Source organism: Macrotis lagotis, chromosome 3, assembly GCF_037893015.1.
Source record: "Macrotis lagotis isolate mMagLag1 chromosome 3, bilby.v1.9.chrom.fasta, whole genome shotgun sequence".
NCBI lineage: Eukaryota > Metazoa > Chordata > Mammalia > Peramelemorphia > Peramelidae > Macrotis > Macrotis lagotis.
Window position 1 is genome coordinate 286,578,123 of NC_133660.1, and position 27,450 is coordinate 286,605,572.

At 46.8% G+C, this 27,450-nt stretch overlaps 1 protein-coding gene across 1 annotated transcript in view; it reads right to left on the reverse strand.

Moving 5' to 3' along the window:
• FADS2 (fatty acid desaturase 2) overlaps window positions 1–27,450 on the reverse strand; it is a 36,137-nt gene that overhangs the window by 3,493 nt on the left and 5,194 nt on the right. Inside the window, exons 2-11 of the mRNA XM_074231320.1 lie at window positions 21,430–21,540; window positions 19,952–20,149; window positions 19,320–19,421; window positions 12,617–12,742; window positions 6,699–6,759; window positions 5,570–5,646; window positions 2,708–2,805; window positions 2,030–2,126; window positions 1,180–1,259; window positions 505–630 (exon numbers count right to left, since the gene is read on the reverse strand). Coding sequence (XP_074087421.1) covers window positions 505–630; window positions 1,180–1,259; window positions 2,030–2,126; window positions 2,708–2,805; window positions 5,570–5,646; window positions 6,699–6,759; window positions 12,617–12,742; window positions 19,320–19,421; window positions 19,952–20,149; window positions 21,430–21,540 — 1,076 coding nt within the window. The remainder of the gene's footprint in view (window positions 1–504; window positions 631–1,179; window positions 1,260–2,029; window positions 2,127–2,707; window positions 2,806–5,569; window positions 5,647–6,698; window positions 6,760–12,616; window positions 12,743–19,319; window positions 19,422–19,951; window positions 20,150–21,429; window positions 21,541–27,450) is intronic.

The window sequence follows — 27,450 nt, forward strand, 5'->3', positions numbered from 1 at the left end:
TGTGTGTGTGTGTGTGTGTGTGTGTGTGTGTGTGTGTGTGTATATGGCCAATGAATAAACATCAGATGTGGGATTCGATTCCAGGTCAAATAAGTCTAGGCTTACATCCCGGCAGCCACATCCATCCCATTCATTTTATACATGTGGCATTTGCCAGGGTGGGGTGTGCCCTGGACTGGAATCTCAGGCTCTGGCTTTGAGTTCTAGCTCTGGTGACTGATGAGCTGTGTGATCCTTTCGTTCCCCTTGATGGGCCTCACTATTCCCATCTAGAAAATGTTGGGACTTCACTGAAATAATCTAGTGAAGAATCTGGATTCGAATCCAGGGCTTTATAGTTGCTTCTTCATTTATAGATAGAAGCTCCATCTCATGACCCTTAGGTTCTGAACATGAACCCAGGAGACCGTGATGGAGAGGCTGTGTGCCAGTCAAACCCACTCCCTGGGCAGTCCCACCTCCGCCAGAGCTGAGCCCCAGGCCCAATTACCCGCCATTCCTTACTCCACAATGTCCAGGAGGGCTCTCATGAGGGTCTTCTCTTGGTAAAGGATGCCATGCTTCTCACACAGAGACTTGACCAGAGGGGCAATCTTGTGGTAATTGTGACGCGGCATGGTGGGGAAAAGACTGGGGAAGAGGCAGGAAGAGAGGACTTGAACAAGGCCTAGAGGGAGACCATCTGGATCCACCCCTTCCTTCAACTGCATCTTCTGCTTCCCCACTGACTGCTCAGTGGAGCCCCTGGCTGGAAAGGAAGTCCCAGCAAGGGGACTGCCCTCCCTTGAGCAGTGAAGATCCTGACCCAGGATTTCACAGGGGCAAGATTCAAACCCAGGCCTTTTTGACTCCAAGACTGGTTCTCCGTCCTCTATGCCCCAGCTGCCTTATGTCCATGATAGGGCCCAAGGCTGATACATCAGATGTATGTGGCATGTGTGTGAGTGGGGGAGGTTCTTAATGTCCTTCAGTCAGTAGTTGGGAAGCATCCCCTGTGGGTCAGGCCACAGACCAAGAGCCTATGCACTGACTGGGTCGCCATACTTGGAACAATCTTCTTCCTCCTCTTAGAAAATCAGGCTTCCTTTAAGCCTCAGATCAAACATCACTCCCTCCAGGAGCCCTCTCCTGGTCCCTCCCCCAGGTACCATCCCCTCCCCCACCTGCCCTTGGACTCACTGGTGCTCAATCTGGAAGTTGAGGTGGCCACTGAACCAGTCATTGAAGAAGGACTGTTCTACGTTGCAAGTAGCTGATAGCTGACAGGAAGAAGAAGGGTCAGAGCCGAGAAGGTGGCCAGCACCTCTGGGGGAATCCCCCACCTCCATCCATCCCCGCAACCCCAGCCCCCAAATCACTCAAAGCAAAGCTGGAAGGGACCCAAAATGGATCCTCTCCAACTGTCATCCAATTACTGCTTGAAGACCCCCTGGGACAGGGAACTCATTATTTCTGGAAGGAAATCTTTTGGGGGCCCGCCTGCTCAATAAGTTTCCTCTTGGGCCAGTCTGAATCTGTTTGTGTGCACTTGTGCCATCATTACATCTACTCCTACCTTCTCTGGCCAAGCAGAATAAGGCTAATCCCTTGTCCCCAAGACGGCACTTCAAGAGCCTTATTATTTATTATTACTATTATTATTATCATTATTATCTACCTCATAATCTACCCAGTAAATATCATCCACCTCAAAAATGATCTATCAATACACCTCATAAACAGATATTATTATCTACCTCCTGCCCCACCCAGCTCTTTTCCTCTAAGCCATTCTGCCCTGCATCCAGCTTCCTCATCATCCTGGGGGCCTTTCTCTCCTGAAGCTGGACCGTGATCGCAGATCCTATTGCTTCACTGACATGTCATATGGGAGCCCCCACTGGTGGGGCTCCATTGATTTCCTCAAGCCCAGAGGACTTGACCCTTGCCCAGAAAACCCTCATTCCTTGTGTACTCAGCATCCCCTAACAGATGAAAGGGAGGACAACCCCTGACCTGCTTCCCACCTCACCCCTGCTACAGCACTCACCTGGCCACTGAGCCAGTCTTGGTATTTCTCTCGATCGATGTCCATAGGAATATGATTCATCTGCGTGACCCACACAAACCAGTGGCTCTCCAGGAACCTGGGGAGAGATCACGACCAGGACGACTAAGTTACCCGCTAGATACACCCAGGGTCCCCTTAGGCTGTCTAAAGGCCTAACAATCTGGGTATGAGGGAGCTGAGTCATGGCAACGAGAGTGCCTTCACTGCTTCCTGGGGCTACTCACCTCCTGCCAGAAGATCTATGGAAGGGCAATGGTGACCTGCAGGTGGGAGAGGACTCGAGGGAGTCTAGGTCAGTAGACGTTCCCCACCATGACTCAATGTCCAAAGTTGGCATGTCTACAAGCAGGTAGTTGGCATCTGGACATGGTCTACATTGTCAGGAGGATCTGCAAGGCTGAGAGGCCAAGGTCTGGGACTTCTTAATCTGGACATGTTACCTGGACATTGGCCTGAACTCCCTGCACACTATTAGGGCAAGGGCCTGTGGTGCTAAGGGAGTCTTCTTTCCCTTAGAAAGCAAAGGAGCGGGGACTCCTGAGTTCCCCTGTAAGACACTGGGGTCTTTACAGAGGTAATCCTTTGGGACGGGGGACCTCAACGTCAAGATAACCTTTGCTCCTTGTCCCCAAGACTGAATCAATACAGTTTGGCTACCTGATAAAGTTGAGGAAGCAGAGTGATCCCAGGACTCCATAGAAAGGAATGTAAGTGAAGAAGAATCGGGTGTAATAACTGATGGCCCAGGCCAAGTCCTAGGGAGAGAGACAAGAGGTAAGACCCCAGGCCTCACATGGCTCAATACCTGGACCACGCAGATCCATGGACTGGACAGGAAGCTAAGAGACACCACCTCAATAGAGGCTAAACAACCATGAGGTGGTACCATGGCCAGCATGGTGCCCATTTTACAGATGAAGAAATGGAGGTCAGACCTGGAGCACTAAGAGACATCATCTCCTTAGAGACTACATAACCATGGCCAGCATGATGTCCCATTTTACAGTTGAAGACATCATCTCTTTAGAGGCTAAACAACCTAGAAGTGGTGCCATGGCCATCATAGCACCCATTTTATATATAGATGATGGTCGAGCAGAAAGCACTAAGGGACATCATCTTATTAGCTAAACAACCCTACAAGGTGGTACCACAGCCATCATGGCATCCCTTTTACCAATGAAGAGAGGAGGTCAAGGAAGGGAGATGTACGTAATCTCCCACCACTAACTGAGCATCGGAAATAAGGACCTGAACCCAGCCACATTTCATATACTTTATCCTATCTATCCACAAGAGTAGAGACCTGGCCTGTCCCCATCTCTCAACACTTTTCTCTGCCCCGAGAATCAAAGTCTGCAGCCAGGAGGACCCTCAAAGGGTCAGAGGGAGACTAAAGCCAAGAATCAGTCAGTGGCAAAAACAGGATTTGAACCCATGCCCTTTGTTTCAAAATCAATGCTCCTTCCTCTTGTCCTGCCTTTTTCAGGAAGCTCCACAAAGGCGGGATGTGAAAAAAAATGGGTGTTCAGACATGACCCAAGTGTCAGTGTACACCAGGCTCATTGGGTTTTCATAGAGGTATTCCATGAGGCAGAGGAAAAAGGAGAAAACAACAAGCCAAGTTCCCGAATGCTCTGATGGACACTCCTCTTCCCATGATAGGGAAACTACCCTCTCCATATTCCCTGAACATTGACGCTGGAAGTGTAGAGGGGCTCCATGTTCCCTCTTCTTCTTGGGTGTCCTGCTTCCCGTCCATTGGAATGGCTTCAATTAAGCCATGTGGTCTTGACCTTGGGGCCTCCTCCCCTTCATTTCATTGGTCAAGGGAACACCCAGGTGAGGAGACCTGCTCCAATAATGCAGAGGGGTAGCTTGAAAATGCCACGAGGTGCCACCACCTCTGAAGAGCAGTTCCCACATCACTGAAGACCAAGCAGGGGATAGCTGCCAAAGCCAGCCCACTGGCTCTGACCCCATATTGTCTCTCTAAGACCCAGAGCCAAAGTACACATTGGATATGTCCCACAGAGAAGGGGGGGGTATAGGCAAGGTGATTCTCACAGTCATGTGGCTGGGCATGTCGGAGGACACGCTCAAACTGAAGGCCTTCTGACCCTGAGGACAGTTTGCTGCCCATTGGATGAGCCTGGAGGACGAATCTAGAGGCCCCTGGGCATCTGACCAAATGCATCCTCTGCTGGCTCCAAAGATCACCACACTGATCTGAACTATAGGATGTCCCTGGGGTCAGTTCCCCAAAGGACACTGAGACTCCCTGCACCAGGGTGAGGGCAGACAGCCCTGAACATACTCAACAGTGGCCACACAGCCAAGTCTGAATGGTCTGGGACTTGAAGGGGGCAGGGTGGACCCAGAGCCTGGACTTGGGATTTCCCCAGTGTAGAATACTCTCTACCGAAGCAGGTCATCTCCTTCCGGTCATTTTGCGTCATCTGGGGTAGAGAGAGGTTAAGGAGTTTGTTCGGGATCACACAGCAAGATCAAACCAAGGTCAACCTGCCCTTCAGGGTCTACTTCCCAGCCATTTCACCTCTCTCTACCTCAACTTCCTCATTTGCAAAATGGGAATATTGCCCACAACCACCTCATAGGCCTGCTGTGAGCATCAAGATAGAGAATAAAGTGCTTTGCAAACCTTAAAATGCTCTCTAAAATTTAGTTATTATCATTATCCTTTTTATTGTTACATAGTCTAAGACAAAAGGAAAATAAACCCTGGTTGCCCCCTAAGTACCAGCCCCATATACACACAGAAGCCAGGAAGGACCTAGGTTCAGCCCATAAGCTCTACTATAGTCCATTTGATAGATAAGAAAACCTATAACCAGATAAAAGTCCAAGGAGGATGCCACAGATCCGATGCCAAATCTGTCCATTTTTTTCCAGATTCAATTTTGGAAAGGCTCTTAGAGGGACCACCTGCTCCAAGTCTCCCCTCCCCCATTTTACAGATAAGGACACTGAGGTTCCAAAAGATAAGATAAGGGACTTGCCCAGAGTCATACAGAGAGTGGGCAGCCGTGGGAGAATTCATCCTATGTTTCCCTGTCTGGTGTTCTCCCAAAATTACAGAATGACAGAACCCAGAGGGACCCTTAAGGTCAGCTCTCCAGCTCTATGTGACCCCACCCTGGCCCCCACAAAGTAGTATCACAAAGGGGACTGATTATAGGACAGAACAAAAATGGGCCCAAAGAGAAATGGGTTCCCTTGGGAATTTACAACAGTTCCAGAGGCAAAGGCCTAGGTTCGAAATCTAACTCGGACCCTAACCATTCAAGTGAATTTGGGCAACAATCTTGTTCTCCCTGGGGAATCAGTTTCCTGAATAGAGGATTTAAACTTGCTGACTACCTTCCATTTCCAAATCTGAGTCTAAAAGCCCAAAGGATAGCAGTTGACTCTGCCCGTCATGTTAGGGCTTCCGCTAGGCTTGGCATCAGGTGCACCCTCCCAGCCCAACCCTTCAGGACCTGGGGACATGGGACTCACCACCCAATCTTTTCGCACAATCATGGTCATGATAATCTGAAACTGGAAGTACATCGGGATGAGCAATGGTGGCCCAACTATGAGGAGAGGAGAGAGAGAGAGAAGTTTAGAAGGGGCTGGAGGTCTTGGGACATAGAGGGAAAGGGAGGATGGGATGGCAGGAGGCTTGGTCCTTCAATGCTCACCTTTCCAGCCCCCAGCCCCTTCTGTGAATATGCAGAGGCTACAGGGAGAGGACTGGGGTTGACTCAGTGACCATGGCCATTTTTCTATAATGCAGAGGGGATCTGGAGAGGCAGCATAGTGAAGAGGACCAAGCAGGGGTCCAGGTGAGAGAACTGGAGCCTGGCCACAGTTTGGCCCCACACCATGGGTCTCCGTTTCCTCATTTGTAAGAGGAGTGAGCAGGCAGCATGGTTTTGTGGGAAGTGTATTGAAAATGGGGCCACTGGCAAGTCATTGAACTCTGTGTGACTCAGTTTTCTCATCTGGAAAATGAGGTAGTTCATAGGCTGGGATGATGAGCAGCATATTAAGATTTTAAAGCTCCATATAAATGCCAGGTGTTATAAGTTATAGGTGGAAATTCCAATGATTAATATCAATGTGGGAATGGTTAGTGTATTATATAATGATTAGTGTATTATATCTTAAATATTTATTATTAGATGGGAGCTCCTATGATTAGATTGTAATATTTATTATTATTGTATCAATATGATTATATGGATATCTTAGTATTAATTATATTCATTATTATATAAAATAATCATTAAAGGAATCTGTTATTATTAGAGAGATCTCCAGTTATCAAAGTAATTATAATTATCATAAAAATATATTAATCATTAGTATATATTCTTATTTTTAGATGAAATCTGTTAATCATAATCATTACAATAATATGAAATAATGATTAGATGGGATTTATGGTTGTTATTACTACTACTATTATACCCAGTTCTAATATTCAATGAACTCTTGCTCTTCTCTGAAATCCTATGAAATGAGATGCCCACTGATGACAAATGGGGGAGGAGCAGAAGCTATTCTGTTAGGGGTACTAAGGAGGGTCTGGGGCCTGGGGCAGAGTTAGGGTGGGCAGCCCTGGGCTGATCACTGTACTCACTCAGAAAGAAGTACTGATGTTGGTGATTGTAAGGCAGGTATTTCAGTTTCTTCTTGCCATACTAGAGGAGAGAAGGAAAATTGTTCAGAACCATCTGGACTTCTGACCCTGACCCGGTGAACCCAACCCCGGGGCTGACAGGCTGGGAAGACTCTGGGGTTTTGTTTTGTTGTTCTGTGACACCAACCCAAGCAGGAGAGGTGGATATAAACAACAAGTGAAAGGAATCCCAAGTGATCCCACTAGGTTAGAAAGAGGGGGGCGGCTAGGTGGCGTAGTGGATAAAGCACCGGCCTTGGAGTCAGGAGTACCTGGGTTCAAATCCGGTCTCAGACACTTAATAATTACCTAGCTGTGTGGCCTTGGGCAAGCCACTTAACCCCATTTGCCTTGCAAAAACCTAAAAAAAAAAAAAAAAAAAAAAAAAAAAAAAAGAGGGGCCCAATTTCCCAAGATGACATTTAATGAAGATAAATGTAAAGATCTACATGTGGTATAAGCAATCAATTGCAGAAGGTCACGATTGAGGATTAGAACTCACCTGAGCTCATTCATGAGAGCCTGGTATGGCAGATAGTAAGTCAAAAAACCTTTATTAAGTCCCTACTAATGCAACAGATACCATATTCAACCTCGCTAGTCCCTAAGGTTATTTATTTGCTTTAGTAGGACAGTGGCTGGATAAAACAGTCTCTGCAGTAAGGGCAGGAAGCCAGATGGACAATGGCAGTCAACTTGCCCATGTGATATATTTGACTAAGAGTCTCTCCATATATCTAGCAGGGAGGAGACCCTTAGGCAAGGATGTCCATGGGGAACAAACCCACCCATGTGGGAATACCCCATTTCCTGCCTTTGTTATCGATGGGCTGTATTGCGTCAAGTCCCAGGGCCAACCTTGATGGCTCTGGTTCAGATGTGCATAACTGATCTGGCTGGCTTTCTGGACAAAGATACAAAGGAGGGCACAGGTGGAAAGGCCTTGGTGCTTTGGAATCAAAAGCCACAAGAGGAGGAGACCTCCCTGCCAAGGACTGGCAAAGGTCAAAGTGGGATTGGGGACAGGAGCCTTGGCTAAACACTGACTCTAGCCAGGATTCCTGGGGACTCATTCAGCTCTGAGATGAGAAAGCACTGATAGGGCTGAAAGTCCTGGGCAGGCCGAGCAACATGATGGACCAGTGGCCAGCCAACTCTCAATGGCGTCTCTAACTATGGATCCTCTGCCTCCCAGACTGGAGAATATGAGGGGCAAGACGCTGTCATAGGGAATGTGGTCCTGGAAGCTCAGACTCATGCAAAGTCTCTTCACTCCAAGAGGACATCTCCCAGCTCCATGTCTGCACTGGCTGCCCTCCAACCCTGGAATGCTTATTCTTCCTTCCTTGCCTGTACCTCCTGGTTTCCTCCAAGGCTGTTCAGATTCCACCTAATGAAAGAGGCCTTTCCAGGAACCCCAAGCCTTTAAGACGAGCTGCCATTGGTTCTGAAAAATTGATCTTGGATGTGCAGAACTGTCTGGCTGTCCAATGGGAGTGGGGTTGCTGCTTGAAGCAAGGACTACCTTTAGCATTTCTTTTATATCTCATAATGATCAGGACAGTTTGATAAAGAGGAGAATAAATCGGGGAGGGGGGGGGTCAGTACCCAGATTTATGGAGGCTAGGACTCAAGGGAAGCCTTGAAGGATGGGTTTCCAAATAGCAAGGGAAGAAAGGGAAACTGAGGCAGCCTTCCCTTACTGGGCAGGATTGCATTTTGCTCAGGTGTCAAGGGATCAGCCTGGCCAAGGCTGATCATACCAGCCCAATTCTTTATCAGCTAACAGCACAAATGCTTCCCCTTCATCTGCATAATGATATTCTCTGCCAGCTTGTTCCTCTCCAAAGAGATAAGATCTTTTTCTCCCTAGGGGAAAATTCCTTCCTAACTTATCTTCTCTTAGTTGTCTGTGATAAGTTATTTTAGGTGAGTAACTAAGAACCCTCAGGTGCCCAACTCTGACCTGTGGCATGCTTCCAAGGAGGCCAATGGGAAGGGGTGGGGTGTACCTTTGGAAAAAGATGTCACTGAGGCAGAGAAGGAAAGATGACACCATGGGGGAAGGTCTTGAAAGTGGGACTTGAAGCTGAGTGGTGTTATTTCCCAGCTATGAGACAATACAAGCTAAATCATTTAATCTCCAATTCTGCAAAATGAATGGGGGGGGGCAGTCTAGGGGATAGTCTCTGAGGAGCCTTCTCAAGACTTCAGGCTCTGAATCATGATCTCATAACTCTCTGTCATCCTTCCACATTGACCTTCCAAGCCCTGTCCATACTCCCATCTCCACACTTTCCCCCAAGTCTGTCTCCTTCCCCTGGTACCACACCAGCAGGACCAGCTCAAACAGACTGGAATAAATGCCTGCCCCCCTATATGTCTTTCAGCATCCCCAAATTTAACATTCTTTAGGCATGGGCCTAATCACAAGATGTCAAAAAATCTCGGAGGGCAACCTTCTCATCTTACAGGGAGGAAAGCTGGGTCACAGAGAGGGGCTAAGCTCACACTGAGTAAACAATTGAATTAGGACCCCTACTGATTCCAAATCTAGGGTGATTTCTACTGCCCCCTTACCCCTCCCAACTCTGTCCAAGGCCAGGCAGTATGACACATTGGTCCTAAATTCCAACACTGGCATCAGGATTTCATAGTCTACCAGAGAGGGGAGAAAGTGCTGTTGGCGGGGGGGGGGGGGGGGGGGGGGGGGACCAGAATCAGAGATTTAGATTAAGGCCAGAATTCTCATTTTACAGAAGAGGAAACTGAGGTTCATCAAATCCTCAGTCTTTCCACATGCCCCACTACCTCTCTCTGGTGATACTTTCAAGTCAAAAGGATCCAATTGAGCAGACACTCCCCACACTATCACCTGGGCAAATGCTTTACTAACTGAGTCTTATCTGTTAAAAAGAAGAGGTTATAGACTAGATAGTCCCAGAGGCCCCTTCCAGGAGGAGGAAATTCAACATTCCTCATAGCTCTTATCAATCCACCTCCCTCTCCCTGCCTTGGCTAGGGAAAGTGCATATTCTCTAGTCTGGCATTCAAGATCTTTCATTACCTGGTTCCAATTTCATCTTCCTCCATTCATGCCGAGTACACTAGGACCACCTGTCCACCCACCCTTCCTCCCTCAATTCCTACCCATCCCAAGGCCAATGCTGCCCAATTTCTCCAGTACTAAGCCTTAGGGTAATGCCTGCCTCAGAGATTTAGGGGCTGTGTGACCCTGGGAGAACTGCTCTAAGGGCCTGTGAAAGTCATGCAGGGGAAAGATGAAGAGAATTGTGAGTGTAACAGAAAGAATTTGGGTGGAGATATAAATTGACTTGAAGTAGAGAATTATGATTGTAACAGAAACAATTATAATCTTGGGTGGAGACCCTCCCCATTCTTAATGTACCATTGATTCATTGTTTAATGAATCTGGATGAGAGAGGCAAGATATAAAAACCTGAGCTTGAGTCCAGCTCAGGCTGGCAGTCTTCTCTGACCATGGCCCAGCCAACACTGCTTAGCTATTCTTCTCTCTCTCTCTCTCTGTCTGTCTCTGTCTCCCTCCCTCCCTAGCCCTTCCTATGTCTTGTAACCTTTTCAATAAATTTTTGCTTTATTTCCACCCATGCTTTCTCAAGTCTGAATGATGATTCCTCACAACTCAAGTAGCCAGTGGCTACAAAAGGACAGGGGCCTCTACCAGCCCTTCTAGCTCTCAATGGCTTCTCTTAAGCCCAACTGGGACTTTTCTCTTTCCCTGGGGGACCATAATCCCTCTGCCTAGGCAGAGCCCCATAAAAGAAGGGGCCTCAACTCCCTGGCTCTGCCAGCTGGGAACTGAATGAGAGCAGATGCTTAATAAATATTTATTCAATTGATGAATAAATGAATACCTGCGTATAGTAGGCACTGCCTTCATTGTGGGCAGTGGGTGAGGGATAGATCGACAGAGGGTAGGGGGACAACACAGTCCTGCTCAGACAGAGGCTCCTCCCACCCTGGGACTGAAACAGGAAGGCTTTTGTTTCTGAAAAGAGGATTTCCATGAAATTGTCCACGGTGGCCAAGCTAGAAATAATCTTGTTGCTAATGGCAACTGATTATAATTCAAAACCCCGGTATTCTAGATAAGCCTGTTCAGGACAAGGGGGTCTGGAAGCCTGCCTGCCTCCATCTCCCTCAGATTCAGCTCCTAGGGGGACCTCTGAGGTGACTGAGTCCAGTCTCTTCAATTTACAGAGGGGGGAAACTGAGGCCCAGAGAAGGCAGGTGACTTGTCTATTCACTGGAGGTTAAGAATTGATTCAATCTTAATCTTTATAATTCCAAATCCAATGTCCTTTGGGGAAGAGAGAGAGAAAGAGAGAGAGAGAGAATGTAAGAGTAGAAAGAAACTGAGAGACATATATATGAGTCAGAGGAAAGACAGGGGATGGGTAGGAGAGAGAGACAGAGACAGAGACAGACAGAGAAACAGAGAGAGACAGAGAGACATAGACACAGAGTGACAGAGACAAAGAGGAAGGGGACAGAGAGAGACAGTTGTGATCATGTTTTCTTCTCTGCCTTCTGGAAGGGTTTGTTCTTTCCCCACAATACCAGTTCTTAGGATCACAGGCCTGGTGCTGGGAGGACCTCAGAGGCCATCAAGGCCAACCCTTCCTTTCATTTTATGAAGAGGAAACTGAAGCCCAGGAAAGGCCATACAGCAGAGGCAGGTTTTGACCCCAAGCCATCAGATCAGACTGAGTGCTGGAAGGTCCTTTATAAATATCTGCTCCAATCTTCTCTTTTCTACACATGAGGAAACCCAAGATCCAGGAAAGTAAGTGCCTTCTCCAAGATTGCACACTGTGGAGCTCAGTTTCTTCCAGGGTAAGCCTCCTAGCCCTGAGGGCAGGAACTCAGACTTAATCTGCTGGCAGGGCTCCTCCCTACATATGTACGTACTGTAAGTCCAAATTCTGATTGACAGAGGGTGGGGGTAGGAAAACTAGACTGGGGCAGAAAGGCAGATTCCCATCTAGCAGGCCCATTGCTTTGTAGCAAAGGGATTATACTTGTTCTGTCTGACCCAGAGCTGAACCCACTCCTTCCTCCCTTTCCAAGTTTCTTACACCTCTTTCCCACTCAGCCCAAGAACTCTATGATCCAGTGACAATGATCTCCTGGCTGTGCCTCACACAAGACTCTGTCTCCCAATTCTGAGCAGTTCCCTGCCTGAAATGCTCTCCTCCTCATCCCCTGGGCCTCTGGGATTCCTCCAGGTCCCAGCTAAAACTCCTGACTTGACTTGGCCATGGAGGAAAGTCAATGGCACGTTTGGGCTGGATGCTGGAAAACATCTCCTGACCATGAGATCTCTCCCCAAAAGAAAGGGCCTGCCTCACAACAGGGTATCTCTCCCTCCCTGGCAGCCTTTAAGCAGATGGGGATGACCACTTGTCACCATGTTGGAGATGATGACCTTATTCAGGGAGGGGTTAGACAGGATGACTTCTGAAGTCTTTCTACAGAGGAGACCTGTGCTTCCCTAGAAACTGAGGAACACCTCTGTATATGGTGGACAGAACCTTCCAAGGAAAGACCTGAGGTCACAGATTTAGAGTGAGAAGGTTCATTAGCGACCATTTAGCCTAACTCCATACATTTCACAGATGAGAAAACTGAGACACGCAAAGGATCACAGAGCTAGGGGTCAAGAGTGAGATCTGAACTCAAGTCTTTCTGATTTTCACGGTCAGAGACGTCTCAAGGTATGAAGAGGGAGTGAGGCTGGGAGTGAAGTTGGTTCTTCCCTGGAGGCCCCATTTCTGTGCCATCCTCTTATACTACCTCAGCCTTCAGAGGGGCTCTCTCCCTCCTGCTCCTCTTACCTCTACTGGCTGCCACTCGCCCAGGACAAAGACATGGAGCATGTTCACATCAGGGTCCTTCTGAAAGATATTGGGCTTGGCATGATGCTGGAAGTGTCGATGATTCCACCAGTTGGCCGAGGCTCCCTGGAGGGGAAAAGAGAAACTAATGGGCTTGAGGGTGGGAGCTGGAATTCCAGGAAACAGGCCACCCATCCTGAGCATAGGTAACAGGAGAACTCAAGAAATAGGGGTAAAGACAGCTAAGATCTGTGGAAAAAGGGGGTAGGGGCAACCTGGTGCAGAGAGAACTAAAGAGAACCCACTATATACCAGGTCCATAAGAATTTCCTTAAAAGATGACTCACTATGAAAGTCAAACTGAGCAACCAAGAAACCAGTTACAGATAATGAAGCATACCTCTCCAGTTAGAAGTAAGAGAGGTGGAGGCTACTGGGACTAAATGGTGAATACACTATCAGCTTCAGTTACTGTTATCACCTGTTTTTGCTTAAATACTTTTTCTTTGCTACAAGGGAGGGTTAAATCTGAGGAGAGAAATGGCTGAGAGGGAAGAGAGGTATTTCCAGAAATCATATATAAAAAACAAAAGACATCAACTTAAAAAAAAGTAGTTTTAATTAAGTGGAAAGGGAAGTCCCTCATTTAGAAAATAGGGGAACTGTGTTGACCTGCAATAAGCTATTTGTTTTGTGGGTGGCTAGGTGGCATAGTGGATAAAGCACCGGCCTTGGAGTCAGGAGTACCTGGGTTCAAATCCAGTCTCAGACACTTAATAATTACCTAGCTGTGGGGCCTTGGGCAAGCCACTTAACCCCATTTGCCTTGCAAAAACTAAAAAAAAAAAAAAAAAAAAAGCTATTTGTTTCCTCCAGCCCTCAGTTTCCTTTTTTTGTCAAAAAAAGATGGATTAGATTTTATAGACCAGATAATTTGGGTTTATTTTAGGTTTTTTTAATAAGGCAATGGGGTTAAGTGGCTTGCCCAAGGTCACACAGCTAGGTAATTATTAAGTGTCTGAGGTCGGATTTGAACCCAGGTACTCCTGACTCCAGGGCTGGTGCTCTATCCACTGCACCACCTAGATACCCCTTAGATCAGATAATTTATAAAGTGCTTTCCAGTTCTAAATCTTTGAAAGGTCACAAAACACCAAGAAGAGACCACCAAGTTTGTCTAAACAAACTCTCTAATTTTACAGAGACTAAACTAGAGAATCAAAGTGAATTAACTGACTAGGATCACACTGCTAGGTCAGCAGCCAAGGCAAATTCCAGCCCAAGCCTTCCAAGGCTCTAGGAGAAAATGTTCAGTGATCCCCAATTCACCCATCAGCCACTCGTTCTACTTCTGATCCAGTTGCCCAAGGCTTCTTACCTGAACTGAGATCAACTTAAATGGTGGCACTGTTGTTGTTATTATACCCGGGAGCCTTCTCTGGAATTGTCTCTGCCTAGGATTTTGATCTCTTTGCTGCAACTCTCTCAAGGGATGCAGGACAAGCTTGGGGTTTAAGCTTTGGAGTGGAGTGTTCCTTCTTGCCCAATTAATCAGTCTTCAGTTGGCTTCTCTCCCTGAGATACTGAGATTTGGTCTCAGATGGCAGATTTGCCAAAGGCCTGGCTTGGGCCAAGAAGGTTTCCCAATACTTGGTCCAGCCAATGATCATTTTCATTGGCTGGCCCACAGTTCTTGTCTAAGATATAATCTGGCAAAAGCTCCCCGACTTGATTGAGATGTCCATGTTGACAGGTTCTGGGGAGCGCAGGAAATGGTTGCCCATGGAGCCACTTGTAGAAGCAACCAAAGAGCCACAAGCCCAGGTTATGTCACTGCTCTGCTCAAGAGCCTCCCTTGGCTCCCTATGGTGAGCCTAACCCTCCCATGCCTGGAATGCTGCTCCTCATCAGCTCTACCTCACAAGAAGCCTTCCCCAAACCCTCCTAACTCTAGTCCCTTTCTCCTTTAATTATTTCCAATTCATTCTGTATGGAGCTCATTTCAACTTATTAGTTTCCATGAAAGGCAGATTCCCATAGCTCTATCCACTGCGCCACCTAGCCAGCCCTACAAGAGATACATTTGGTGATGGGGCAGCTGGGTGGTGTAGTGGATAGAATATTGATCCTCGAGTCAGGAGGACCTGAGTTCAAATTCAGCTTCAGATATTATTAAATTGTCTAGCTATGTAATCTTGGGCAATTCACTTAACCCCATTGCCTTATTAAATAAATTTTTTTTTTAAAAAAGAGATATATTTGAAATAGAAAGAAAGAATTAAAATAAAGGAGCAGAATTTATTCTGCTTCAACTGAACCAAAAAAGGTAGGGGTAACTATCATCTCAGACAAAGAAAAAGCAAAAATAGACCTTATTAATAATTGGAATTAAGGGGATAATAAAGGGGATAAATAAATTAATAGGATTATTATTAAATGGGATAATTAGATTTTTCAAGGCAATGGGGTTAAGTGGCTTGCCCAAGGCCACATGACTAGGTAATCATTAAGTGTCTGAGGCTGGATTTGAACTCAGGTACTCCTGACTCCAAGGCCAGTGCTCTATCCACTGCACCACCTAGCCACCCCTTGATAGATCATTTCGATGGAAAACTTACCTGGGTTCTAAGAAATGATGAAGGGGTGCCTTTAGAAAAGTGTGACAAGACTGATATGAACTGATGCAAAGTTAAATGGGTAGAACCCGGATATCATTGTGTACAGTAATGACAATATTATAATGATGATCAATTGTGAAAATACTGACTTCTCCAATCAATAATGATCCAAGGCAATTTCAAAAGATAATAAAGTGATGATAAACCCACTATCCACCTCCAGAGAGAGATCTGATGAATTAAGTGCAAAATGAAATATAATTTTCTCACTTTTTAAAAATATGGCTAATTAAATGGTATAAGGGAAGCTATATTTTGTTAAAAAAAAAAGTATAGTCTACGAATTATTACCTGAAAATTTATAGCAACGTCTCATTTCTCAAAGAGAACTGAATCAAATTTATAAAAATAAGAACCATTCCCCCAATTGATGAATGGTGAAAAGCTATGAACAGAAAGATTTCAGAAGAAGTCAAAGTTATCTATAGCTATATGAAAAGATGATTTCACATATATTAACTGATATGTTACCCTTCTCAGGGAAGAGAGGAAATTTGGAACTCAAAATTTAGAAAAGTTTAAGATAAATAAAGGAATTCAAAAACAAATAGGAAAAAACAAGAGCCCCTTGCCTATCCCATGCCAGCCTCCCTTCCTCATTTACAACACACCAGTTTCCCCTTCACACCCTGGAAGTTTCAGCCAAACTGGCCTGGGAGCTGATTCTGGGAACATGATGTTCCATCTCCTACCTTGGTGACTTTGTATTGCCCCGGAACTGGCTCCCTTCCTCCTCACGCCTCTTATAATTCTGAGTTTCCTTCATTCAAAGCTGCCTCCTTTAAGAAAAAGCCCTCCTACTGTAGCTCATCTAATGCTCCCTGAGATGACTTTCTATTTACCGACACAGATCCCCCCACCTCCAACCCAAGGGATACAAGAGGGCAGTGGCAATTCTGTTTTTGCCTTTGAATTCCCAGCTCCTGGCAATGTCTGGTACACTGGTGGTGATCAGCAAATGCTTATTGAGAAAATGAATGACTGATTTCAATGAGAGTGTGAGAAACAACTGAGGAGGGAAACTGGGGCCCCTAACTTAGTGGCTGTTTCTCCTCCTCCCTCCAATTCAGCCTACAAAAGCAAGTGATATAGGTGAATAGTTGAAGCAAAGTTCTGGCCTGGTCTTACTGGATCTTGGCCCCATCCCCCTAGAGCTGGGGTCAGGGGCCACCTCCACTCTGGGCAGCCCTGGGGGCATCCCTTCCTCTGGACCGGGGCCAAGCAGGGCCACACAGACCATCCTTGTAAGGCCTGCAAGCTAAGGATGGTTAGGAGGGGAATGTTGCTTTTCAGCATTCAAGAGAGTTTTTATTAGAAAGGACACAAAGAGCTCCCTGTGTGACTCAAGGCCCCCCAAACCTGGCAAAAAACCAGACCCTCATAGGAGCTTCGGTGAGGCCTCTGGCTATGAAGTTGGAACTCCCCTGGGCCTGGGCTAGCAGGCCAAGGAGCCCTATCCCACAGCCTGGGCCAGAAGTGGGCCAGTTGCAGGCCAAGCTGGCCATGGAAAGGTTCCTCAACTCTGTTCAAGCCAAGAGAGAGACAAGTCAACTTGTTGGGGAGGGCCCAGGGAAGGGAAATAACCCAGGGCCCACGAGTCAGAGGCAGCAAGTTCTATGGGGGGAGCTGGGCCAGTGATGGCATCAGAGGGCAGGCTCATAGGAGCCTGGGTCAGGGGGCAAACTGAGGCATGGGAAGATAAGGAGAGAGGTTAACCTCTTGGCTTGAGCAGATGAGGAAACTGAGGCCCTGGGGGGTGAATAATGCCAGCAAGGTTAGCCATATACTTTGCCAATGTCACCTCCATGGTCTTATTAGCAACCCTAGGAGGGAGCTACTGTCATTACCTTCCTTTTACAGATGAGGAAACTGAGTCTGAAAGAAGTTCGGTGACTTGCCCAGAGTCACTTAGCTAGTAACCAGTTGAGGGCTGATTTAAAGTCAGATCTTGACTTCAGTTTCAGTACCACCTACTGAGTAGGGATTTTTTTGTTTGTTTGTTTGTTATGCTTTTTTTTTTAATTTTACAAGGCAAGGGGGTAAGTTAGGATTCTTAATTTATCTTGTGTCATGGATTCCTTGGGTAAAGTAACCCAAGAACCCTTTTCAGGGTCCCTGGTTTATTTTATTTTTAAAGAATGTTTTTAAATACACAAAATACTGAGTAATTCCAAGGAAACGAATTATACTAAAATACAGTTATCAGAATTTTTAAAATACATTCATGGACTCCCAAAGTGAAGAACTCCCTTCTCAGACTCAATCTGCCCATTGTAGAGATGAGCAAAATGAGGCCTAGAGAGAGGAAGACCAAAGTCTTGTGTTCAACTATGGGGCTGCCAGTAAAGAGGGTCACTGACAGGGAAGCTAGGTAGAGAACTGGGCCTGGAGTCAAGAGGACTAGAGTTCAAATCCAGCCTCAGATACTTACTAGTTGGGAAATCATTTAACAGTGATTGCCATCAAAAAAATAAAAAGAGCCACTGACAAGCTGGAAAACCTCCCAGAGGAGGAAGATCTGGATGAGGAAGAGCCCTGAGGATTGCCCAGAGGAATTGGAGATAGTGAGCCTGCCTCAGGAGAAACAGTATGGCAAGAGGGATCAGATTTGTTCTTCTTGGTCCTAGAGGGCAGTACCAGGAACAACAGAACAAAATTTGTTGTTGTCATTCAGGCGTTTTGGTCATGTCTGACTCTTTGTGAACTCATTTGGTGTTTTCTTAGCAAGGATACTGGAATGGTTTTGCCGTTTCTTCTCCAGTTCATTTAACAGATGAGAAAACTGAAGCAAACAAGGTGAAGTGACTTGACCAGGGTCACACAGTAAGTGTTTAAGGCCAGATATTTGAACTCAGGGAGAAGAGTTTTCCTGACTCCAGGCTTGACTTTTCAGCTTGTCAGTGGCTCTTTTTACTTATTTTTTTTTATGGCAACCATGGTTAAATGATTTGCCCAACTAGTAAGTAACTGAGGCTGGATTTGAACTCTGTTCCTCTTGACTCCAAGGCCAGTACTCTACCTAGCTGCATCTGCTGCCCTCAAACAGAATTTCCAAAGAGTCAGATTTGGGGTGGCTAGGTGGTGCAGTGGATAGAGCACCAGCCCTGGATTCAGGAGGACCAGAGTTCAAATCTAGACCCAGACACTTAATAATTACTTAGCTGTGTGACCTTGGGCAAGTCACTTAACCCCATTTGCCTTGCCAAAAAAAAATCCAAAGAGTCAAATTTCAGCTCATGGAAGAAACCATGCCCTGATTATGACAGTTGCTTCAGGACTTGTGGATATCATCCTCCACAATGGAGGGACTCAAGAGATTAACCAGTTACCTACTAGGTGTGTGGTCAGAGAGATTCTTTGGGGGACCCTTGGTCCTGAGGCCTCTCCTGGCTGCTCTGTGCAGTGACTCACTTAAGGTCATTCAACCAACAATGAAAGACTTGCCTTTCAAAGTCAGATGCTCTGCCCCCTCCACTGTAGTTCTTCTCTCCACCCCAAGGTACTGAGCCCCTGGGCATTCTAGAGTGTCAATCATCTATGGGAGTCTCAGGGTTACCCTGTCTCCTTTTAAAGATGAAACTCAAATCAATCTAGATGCCCCCCCATGACCCATCAGCATGTCTTCCTATAACTCGTTCTTTACCAAGATGAGTGAATTTAGCTCATAGCCAAAGAGCTGAGAGGCATCCCAAGCCGACCTTCCCATTTGATGACAAAGGAAATCAAGAATGATTGATACAAAAGAACAGAAATTAGAATGATCCTAGTAGAGGGTGATGGGAATGAAGAGAGATCTATCCAGAACATTCTAGAAAAATCTGAGGAGGCAGAGGATGCTTTCATCTGGGAGAAACCAGGTGAGCAGCACCTGAGCTGGGTCTTGAAGAGAAGGCTTCTGAGAATAGATGAGGAAGGACTGCATACTTGGCAGGGGGCAAAGCCTGTGCAAATACTTGGAAGCTAGAAAATCTCCTATAAAGGAAAATGAGGTGGCATTGAACCTGTTTTGGGCTGAAATGACTTACTTTGAGGTGACCAATCACGAATTTGTGGACAAAGTGGTTCCATGAGGATTTCTTGTAAACTGAGAGGTGGCCATAGTCATGTTGGAGCCATCCAGCCTGGGCCTAAGTGGGTCAGAAAAAGATACTTAGTGAGCCCCCAGACTACATCTGTGAGACCCAGCCCACATGAACCAAAGGGGAGTCCAAAATGAAGAAGGGTGTGGGTACACCCTGGCAGTGACAGGATGCAGAAGGAAAGACCAAAGGATTAAGAGCCCAGGAATTCCACTTTGTCTCAAACTCAACATGTATCCTGGGGTGAACACTTCCCCTTTCTCTGCTCATCTGTAAAATGAAGGAAGGTTCCTCCCAGCCCAGACACTCTATTTCTATGTTCTAAGCTCTCTCCCCTAGGGTCTCTCCTATTGCTGACATTCCATGTTCTAAAGTTCCTGCTAGCTCTGACATTTTATGTTCTATGTTTGAAATTCCCTCCCCAAGGGTCCCCTCCCCCCAGGTTAGACAGTCTGTTATATATTCCCAGTTCTTTCCTCTAGGATCTCCCCCAGCTTCAACAATCTAAATTCTAAGATCTCTCCTCTTGGGTCCTTCCCTCTTCTGACATTCTATCTTCTGAGTCCCCCATTTCTCACCTGAGAGGTTGCTAGGATGAAGGCTGTCAAGATGGTCGAGATCCAGCCAGTGCCAAAGTAGAAAACAGTGAACCAGGCAATGCTCTCCATGACGATGATGTGGGCCAGGAGCAGGAGGAAGAACAGGTGGTTGGTCTCAAAGAGCTTCATGTCCTCTGCAGTCTTCCTCAAGGCTCGGAAGTCTTCTGTAATCTGGGGCTGAGAGGCCAGAGCCAAGGAAGGGTATCAGCCACCTGGTAATCCCACACGACAAGGGAACCTGACTGACCCCAAGCAACTCACTGCTCCCAATCAAAGGAATAAGCTTTCATATGTTGAAAGGGATAATCTGAGTGTCAATCTCTAGGCCATCAGTAGATAGCCTCATCAGGGAGAGAAAAGCACTAGACATTCTGTAAGCCATGTCCGGGATATAGGTATAATAAAATAATTTTGTAAACCACCAAGTTATCAGCAGATTGGTAGTGTTTGTCTCCTCTTCATCTGAGTTTATGCTATAATTTCTTTCTCCTTTTAACTATCACTGTCATTTCTAGAACATGTCAATTAATAAGAGCAGAAGGGGGCATACTTGTTTTACTCCTCTGCTTAGTGGGAAAGCTTCTAGTGTTCTCCATGTATATGCTGCTAGCTTTCGGCTTTAGACAAATACTTGTTCATGGTATTAAAGAGGTTCCTCTATCCCAATGCTTTATAAGGTTTTAGCAAAATGATTATTCTGCCTCGTCCAAGGCTTTTTATTTTCCATCTCTTGAGATAATCATATGGTTTGGGATGTTTTTATTTTAAAAATAAGTAATAATGCAATTTCTTCCTTTATTGTGAACCATCCTTGTAAGCCTGGAAGACATGTAAAACGGATAATTAACAACAGAAGGTAAGAAAGCTAGTGTAACTAGACAAGAGTTTGTATGCAAAAAGATATAGAGATTTTAGTGGATTCCAAGCTCAATGTGATCACTGAGTGAGCTGAGCAAGGGGATGGAGAAAAACCTGTTGCTTCACCGGTGTAGGCAACAACTAGCGAGGAGTGTTGTACAACTTAATTTTAGAAAGTTACTTTGGTCATGGAAGCAGTTGAGGGATCAGCCAAGGATCACATCACTATCTTTTTTCTTTTTTTCTTTTCTCTTCTCCTCTCTGTCTGTCTGTCTGTCTGTCTCTCTCTCCCCCTACTTAAAATACTCAAATTCGGTTTTTTTTACTAGATTTCTAAGGAAGGCTTGCAAGGATGGCTATGTCCATAAATGAGTGATAGGAGGAAAAAGAGAAGGGCTTCTAAAAGGAAGGTGAGGTACTGCATCCAAAATCATTTCTATGAAACAGGAATCCTCTTCATTGTCCTCGATACCTATGGAAAACCTCAAGAATGTGAGGTCCTAGAGGATAGGCACAAGTCTGTTTGAATCCTGCCTCAAAAAGGCAGGGCCCTTGGTGGATGCCAGTCCCTGGCCCTCTGAACAGTGCCCCAGACTCACATTCTTGCCCCGGTCTTGGCTGGGTTCCCCAGGGGCCAGCTCCCCAATCAGCAGGGGCTTCATGAACTTCCTCACAAAATGCAGGTCCTGGTGGAAGGCAAGGAATGCATCCTGGGTGGAGAGAAGGAAAAAAAAATAACTGGCTGGATCAGAGTCAGACCTGCCTGGCAGGCAGCATCTGGCAACCTTCCACATTGTCTTTTCTGCCTAATCCTTGGAAGATTAGCAGATTAAGAGCTGGAAAGGTCTTTAGAAATATCGAGTCCACCATTTTTATAAATGAATGAATTGAGGCCTAGAGAGGGGGAGTGATTTGCCCAGCACCGTACTGCTCATAAATATCAGTCAGGATTGGGATCATAGCTTGAGAACTGGAAGAGACCTCTGAAGTCACCCAAATCCAAATGTCCCCATTTCGTAGATGGGGAAACTGAGGCACAGAAAAGATCAGCTTTCTAGGCTCATACAGTGAGCAAAGGGAAGAACCAGGATTCTGATTCAGGTCCCCTGAGGCTTCCCACTTGCTATGGGTCTCTCTTCCTCTGCCTAATCCTCCAGCCTAGGCTGCTCAGGCCATATTCGGAATTGGGCCCCTCTCCCAGATCCCAGGTCATGGGAGCCAGTAGATTGCCAAAAAAGCAATGGGGACATGGTAATAACACACACCACCCCACCCCTCCCCAATAGCCACACACAATTCTGGGACAAGATGGGACTCCAGGAGGCTCAGGATATTTATCCAAAATCACAGAGTCAGAGGTGTGGAGCTAGATGGAAGGAACCTTGCAAGTCATTGGCCCAAGTCATTTTTGCATTTGAAGAAACTGAGGTCCAGATTGGGTATGTGGTTTGCCCATACAGAGAGAGGAAGTAGGTTCCTATCCTAGCTCCCCTAGGTACTATCCAGGAGTCTTTGAACTAGTCATTAATTTCGCCTCTAGGCCTCAGTTTCCACATGTGCCAAAATGAAGGGGCTCATGACCTTGGGGGGCCCCTCCAGTTCTGGGGCTCTGATCTGAAGTCACTCCATCTCCCTGGACTGTAAAATAAGAGTTCAACAAGATGAGGACCTTTCTTTCGGAGAAGTAGATTCCTCCAGGAGCAGCCCCCAGGGTCAGGATGGGCCGATGGCTAGCTGAGGTAGCCCATATCAGGGGATCCCTGTTTAGAAAAGCAGGGGCCAAAGAGAAAACTTAATCTTCTCTTTCAAAGCTGCTTGTTATCTCCAATCAGATTACAAAATTCCTCAGGGCGAGGACCTGTAAAAAATCTTGTGGCTCCATCTTTGGTTCAAATCTACCGGTACTACCACGCTTAGCTTCTGTTCTATCAGAGGTGACTCCTCAGCTTCCAGTGGAGGTGGCGAGATGCCCATGATCACAAACAAGTGGGGCTGAACCTGGGTGCCCAGATCTCCCCTCAGTTTATACCATCTGGGCCCTCCCCCTTCATATGCCTCTCCTCATTCCTTTGAGGTTAATCTAACAACTGCTGAGGGCTAGAGAATGTTAGGGGTCAAGTGGAGGGAATGCTGGGCAGCTTGGACGTGTCCTTAATCCTCCATAGCCTCAGCCTTCATAGCTATAAAATGGGGATGAGAGTATCTAAGGTCTCCCTCACAGGGCTGCTGAATGCGGCTCCCATGAGGTAAGGTGCTCTGCCATTCATAAAGCTCTGTTAGCTATTTAATTATTAATACTACTCAGGAAGGATAGAATGTTACCAAAGACACAGCCAACAAATATCGATTACACAGGGAGCAGCGGGACCAGGCAAAGGTGAGAGTTCAGGTGAGACACTTTGGGGGGCAGGGAAGAAGAGAAGTTGAACATAAAACTAAAATACCAAAAAGGTATTTTTTAAAAATTTTATTTATTTAAGACAATGGGGCTAAGTGATTTGCCCAAGATCACACAGCTAGGCAACTGTTAAGTGTCTGAGGCCAGTTTTGAACTCAGGTCCTCCTGACTCCAGGGCCAGTGCTCTAATCCATTGCACCACCTAGCCACCCCCCAAAAAGCCTTAAGTTCTTAAGAGAGATATAAACCAGTGGGAAGTTCCAGGGGGCTAACCAGCCACCCAGCATTTATTAAGTGCCTACTGATTGCTAAGCTCTGCCCGTAAGTAAGCTCTTTCATTGAAAGGGGAAGAGAAGGCATGGCAGTGGGGTTGGGACCTTGAGGCAGGGAGACCTCTGGCAGAACACAGGAGGAGCAGGAAGGGGCCTGGGGGGAGAGGGGTTTAAAGATATTATCATCTCAGGGGTTGAGGTTGAGGCCGAGGCTCCACAGACAGAATTTCTCCAGGTAAAGGCAGGGAAGGAAGACATTTCAGGTTGAGGAACTCTCCTCGGGCAAAGACCCCAAAGTGGGAGAGCTCGGGAAATGCCCCAGAGGCAGGGGCAATCCAGCCTGGCCAAGGTGGGGGCAGAAGGAGTTAATCTGGCTGCAGCAAAGGCTACCCTCTGGAGCTAGGGTAATAGGGAGCCAGAGGAGGGTTTGGAGCAGAGCCAAGGGCTGCTGACCATCTGCAGGGGCCATTCTTCAGCTCCAGCATGACTATCCACCTCCACTTCTTCCTAAATCCCCTCCAACCTGATGCAAGACATGCCCAGTGGCAAGACATGCCCAGCCCCAGGAGAGGCTGTACCCCCTCCCCACAACTAGGAAGCAAGCAGATTGGATCAGGAACCTGAGAAGCATAACTGGATGATGCCAGAAACAAGGCCCTCGTGTTCTAGTGACCCATACTGATGTAACTTGGCATCTCCATTTCAGAGAGCTCAGTCCCAGGGGAGCCTGAGTCCCCGAGGCAGGATCAGCCACCTGGATAGACCAACGCCATGACTGGGGAGCAGCTGGAGGGCAGATCAAATGGCAGAAGTAGGGGTAGGGAGACAGAGCCGGGGAAGGAAGGCATGGGCTGGCTTCAAAGCTTGTCACCCGCTCTCCAGGTCTGAGCTGGGAGGATGGTGGTGGTGGGGAGGTCCGAGGAACAGAGAACATGGGATGCCGACTGAGAGTGATGTCAGAATATAGAAGATTAAAGATGGAAGGGATCCTAGAACCCAGAATGTCAGGGCTAGGAGGGACCTTAGAACAAGAACTGTCAGAGCTGAGCAATCTTAGAACAGGGGATGTCAGAGGTGGGAGGGACCTTAGAACAGAGAACATAGGATGTCAACTAGGAGTAATGTCAGAATGGAGAAGATTAAAGATGGAAGGAACCTTAGAACCCAGAACATCAGACCTGGGAGAGACCTTAGAGCAGAGAGAACATAGAAAGTCATCTGAGAGAAATATCACAGCCCAGAAGAGTTGGAAGGGCATGCCAGAGAATAGTCTAACACATTCATTTTATAAGGACAGCTGGGTGGCACAGCAAATAGAACACTGGACCTGGAGTTAGGAAGACCTAAGTTCAAATCTGACCTCAGACTCTTACGGGCCGTGTGACCTCTGGGCAAGTCACTTTGTTCTGTTTGCCTCAGTTTCTTCAACTGCAAAATAAGCTAGAGAATAGCAAACAACTCCATTATCTCTGCCAATTAAATCCCAAATAGAGTCATGAAGAATCAGATACAAATGAACAATAATTCATCTCATGGAGGAACAAAATGAGACCTGGTGAAAGGCACGAGCTTCTCCAGGATGACATATGTACTAAGTGGCAGAAACTTGAACTGTAGTCCACTTTCCTTCATCAGTCCTGTGGCCTTCTCCCCCACCACCTGTCCTCTTCTACCTGGAGGGCTAGTCCTGGCCCCTAGAGAATACCCTACCCCCCCCAGGTTGCCCCTCTCTCTCCTCTCCCCTCCTTCCTGGCCCAGGCTTCCTCCAAGTCTTGACTGATGGATCCAAGCAGAAAGCTCGGGCTTCCCTCCCTGTACTCTGGCCCTCCCCAACCCACCTTTCTCACCCTGTCTGGGGCTACAGTGGTGGCCTCCCAGTAAATCACACACTCCTGGGAGGCACAGTCCTGGCCATCCTTCCTCATGTCTCATAAGCTAGTGGTGCTTCATCAAAATCCTATCAAACAGAACTGACTGAAATTCTCCTTGAAAAAATTCCAAGGCCTTCAGATTTTATCAGGATGAGTAAGGAATAGTTCAAAGCCTCGGATTTCATCAGGGTAAGGCTCTCTGTCCCTACAAGGCCATTCATCAGACCAGGAAGAGGCGGCCTTCAAAGCCTTCCATGACCCCAGCTGTCCACTCCCACTGGGGAAGGACTGGCTGCGCAATCTGAAGTGTACCAGGTTGGTCCTTGGAAGGCAGATGCTCATCCATCACTAGACCTGTCCTCACAATTTCCCTAACAGCTGTTACAGCCTTCAGCGAGCCAAGGCCACCCCGAAATGCACCGCCAAGAATGGGGTCATGGCAGGGGGAGAGGGTATGAGGGACGCTCCACATCTTTTCCCTTCTTCTTTTACCCAAAGTGGGCATTGCCAGGGCCCAGAACTGTCCAAGGTCCTTCTTCAACCATTCAGTCCCATATAAAACAGCAAGGAGAAAATCCTAGACTTTCACCTGGCAAGGGGTTACACCTATACCTGAGAAGGACTTACTCTGTGACCTCCCCAAGGAGTCCCGGTCCAGCTTTGAACTGAATGCATCTGAGAAGGAAGAGCTCACCATTTTCTACTTCACCTTTGGATAGACCATCCCCGCCTTCGACTCTGGACCGCCTACTGTGGTCCCTGCTGTCCTGATGGAAGACCTGAGATCAAATCTGACCTCAGACACATACTAGATTGGGCAAATCACTTTACACTCTTTGCTTCACCTATAAAAGAATACCAACACCCACCCCAAGGCTTCTTGGGAGGATTAGAGGAGCAAACCTTAGCCAAATAAAGGCTAATGATTACCATTACTGTCTTGGCCCAGAGGGAGCTTTCATGAAGGCATTGCCTCTCTGCCCTTTTTTGTTGACAACAAGCCTAAATGGGCTAGTTTTGTAATTCCCTTCCATCCCTGGATCCTGGGTCTGCCCTCTGGGAACCCAGGCTGAACATGGCCAAACCTTTCATGTATCTGAGGACTGCCAGTCAATCCACAAGCATCCACACCGTTCTAGGCCATTAGATCAAGCCCAGTCTGCTGAAGAGGAAGAAGGGGATCAGTGCCAACAAGACATTTGAAGAGGGAAAGATCCCCTCCAGGTTGGCCAAAACCTGGCCAATGTGCCCATTTGTTTTGCCCAACTATTCCCATGTACATAATAAGTGCTTAATGTTTACTGACTGATCAGGCAGGGAGTCGTGAAGAAATAAGCTCAACACCTCCCTCAGACACTTTGCTAACCACTGACACTTGGCCTCAATTTCTTTTTTTTTTAAATTTTATTTAAGACAATGGGGTCTTGCCCAAGGTCACACAGCTGGGCAATTATTAAGTGTCTGAGGCCAGATCTGAACTCAGGGCCAGTGCTCTATCCACCCAGCTGCCCCTTGACCTCAGTTTCTTCATCTGTAAAACAGCATCTACTTGGCAAAGTTGTTCCATGAATGAAATGAGCTTAGGTTAAATGGGTAACTTTGCAAACTTGAATCTATAAAAAATAGAGATCCTACTGTTTATTCTGTTTGGAGAGAGGAGATACAGTGCCAAGTGAACAAATACAAAATGCTCTGCTGTTCAAAGCCCTTTGTGGCCAGCCCCCCTCGCCTTCCAGCCTTTTCCACCCCCCATATATTTATTGGGCTTCTGAGCCAGTGACTTGGGCTGCCGTCTTGGATGAGACATTCCATTTCCTTCCTTGATTGTCTCTCCTGCACAGACCATTCTTCCTTATTGACATCTCTGCCTCTAGTTGCCTTCAGATCTCAGCCACAATCTCCCCGACTTTCCTGCTTCCTTCCCTCAGCAGATGACTATCTGCTACTTATCTCGTCTCTATCTCGAGTCTACCTAGTCTGAATAGTATGTCCTGTATTAGATCCGGAGCTCCTGGAGAGTGTCCCTGGTGCTCCATAATGCTTTTGGCCTGGCTTGCCTATAGGGGCAATGACTTCTCA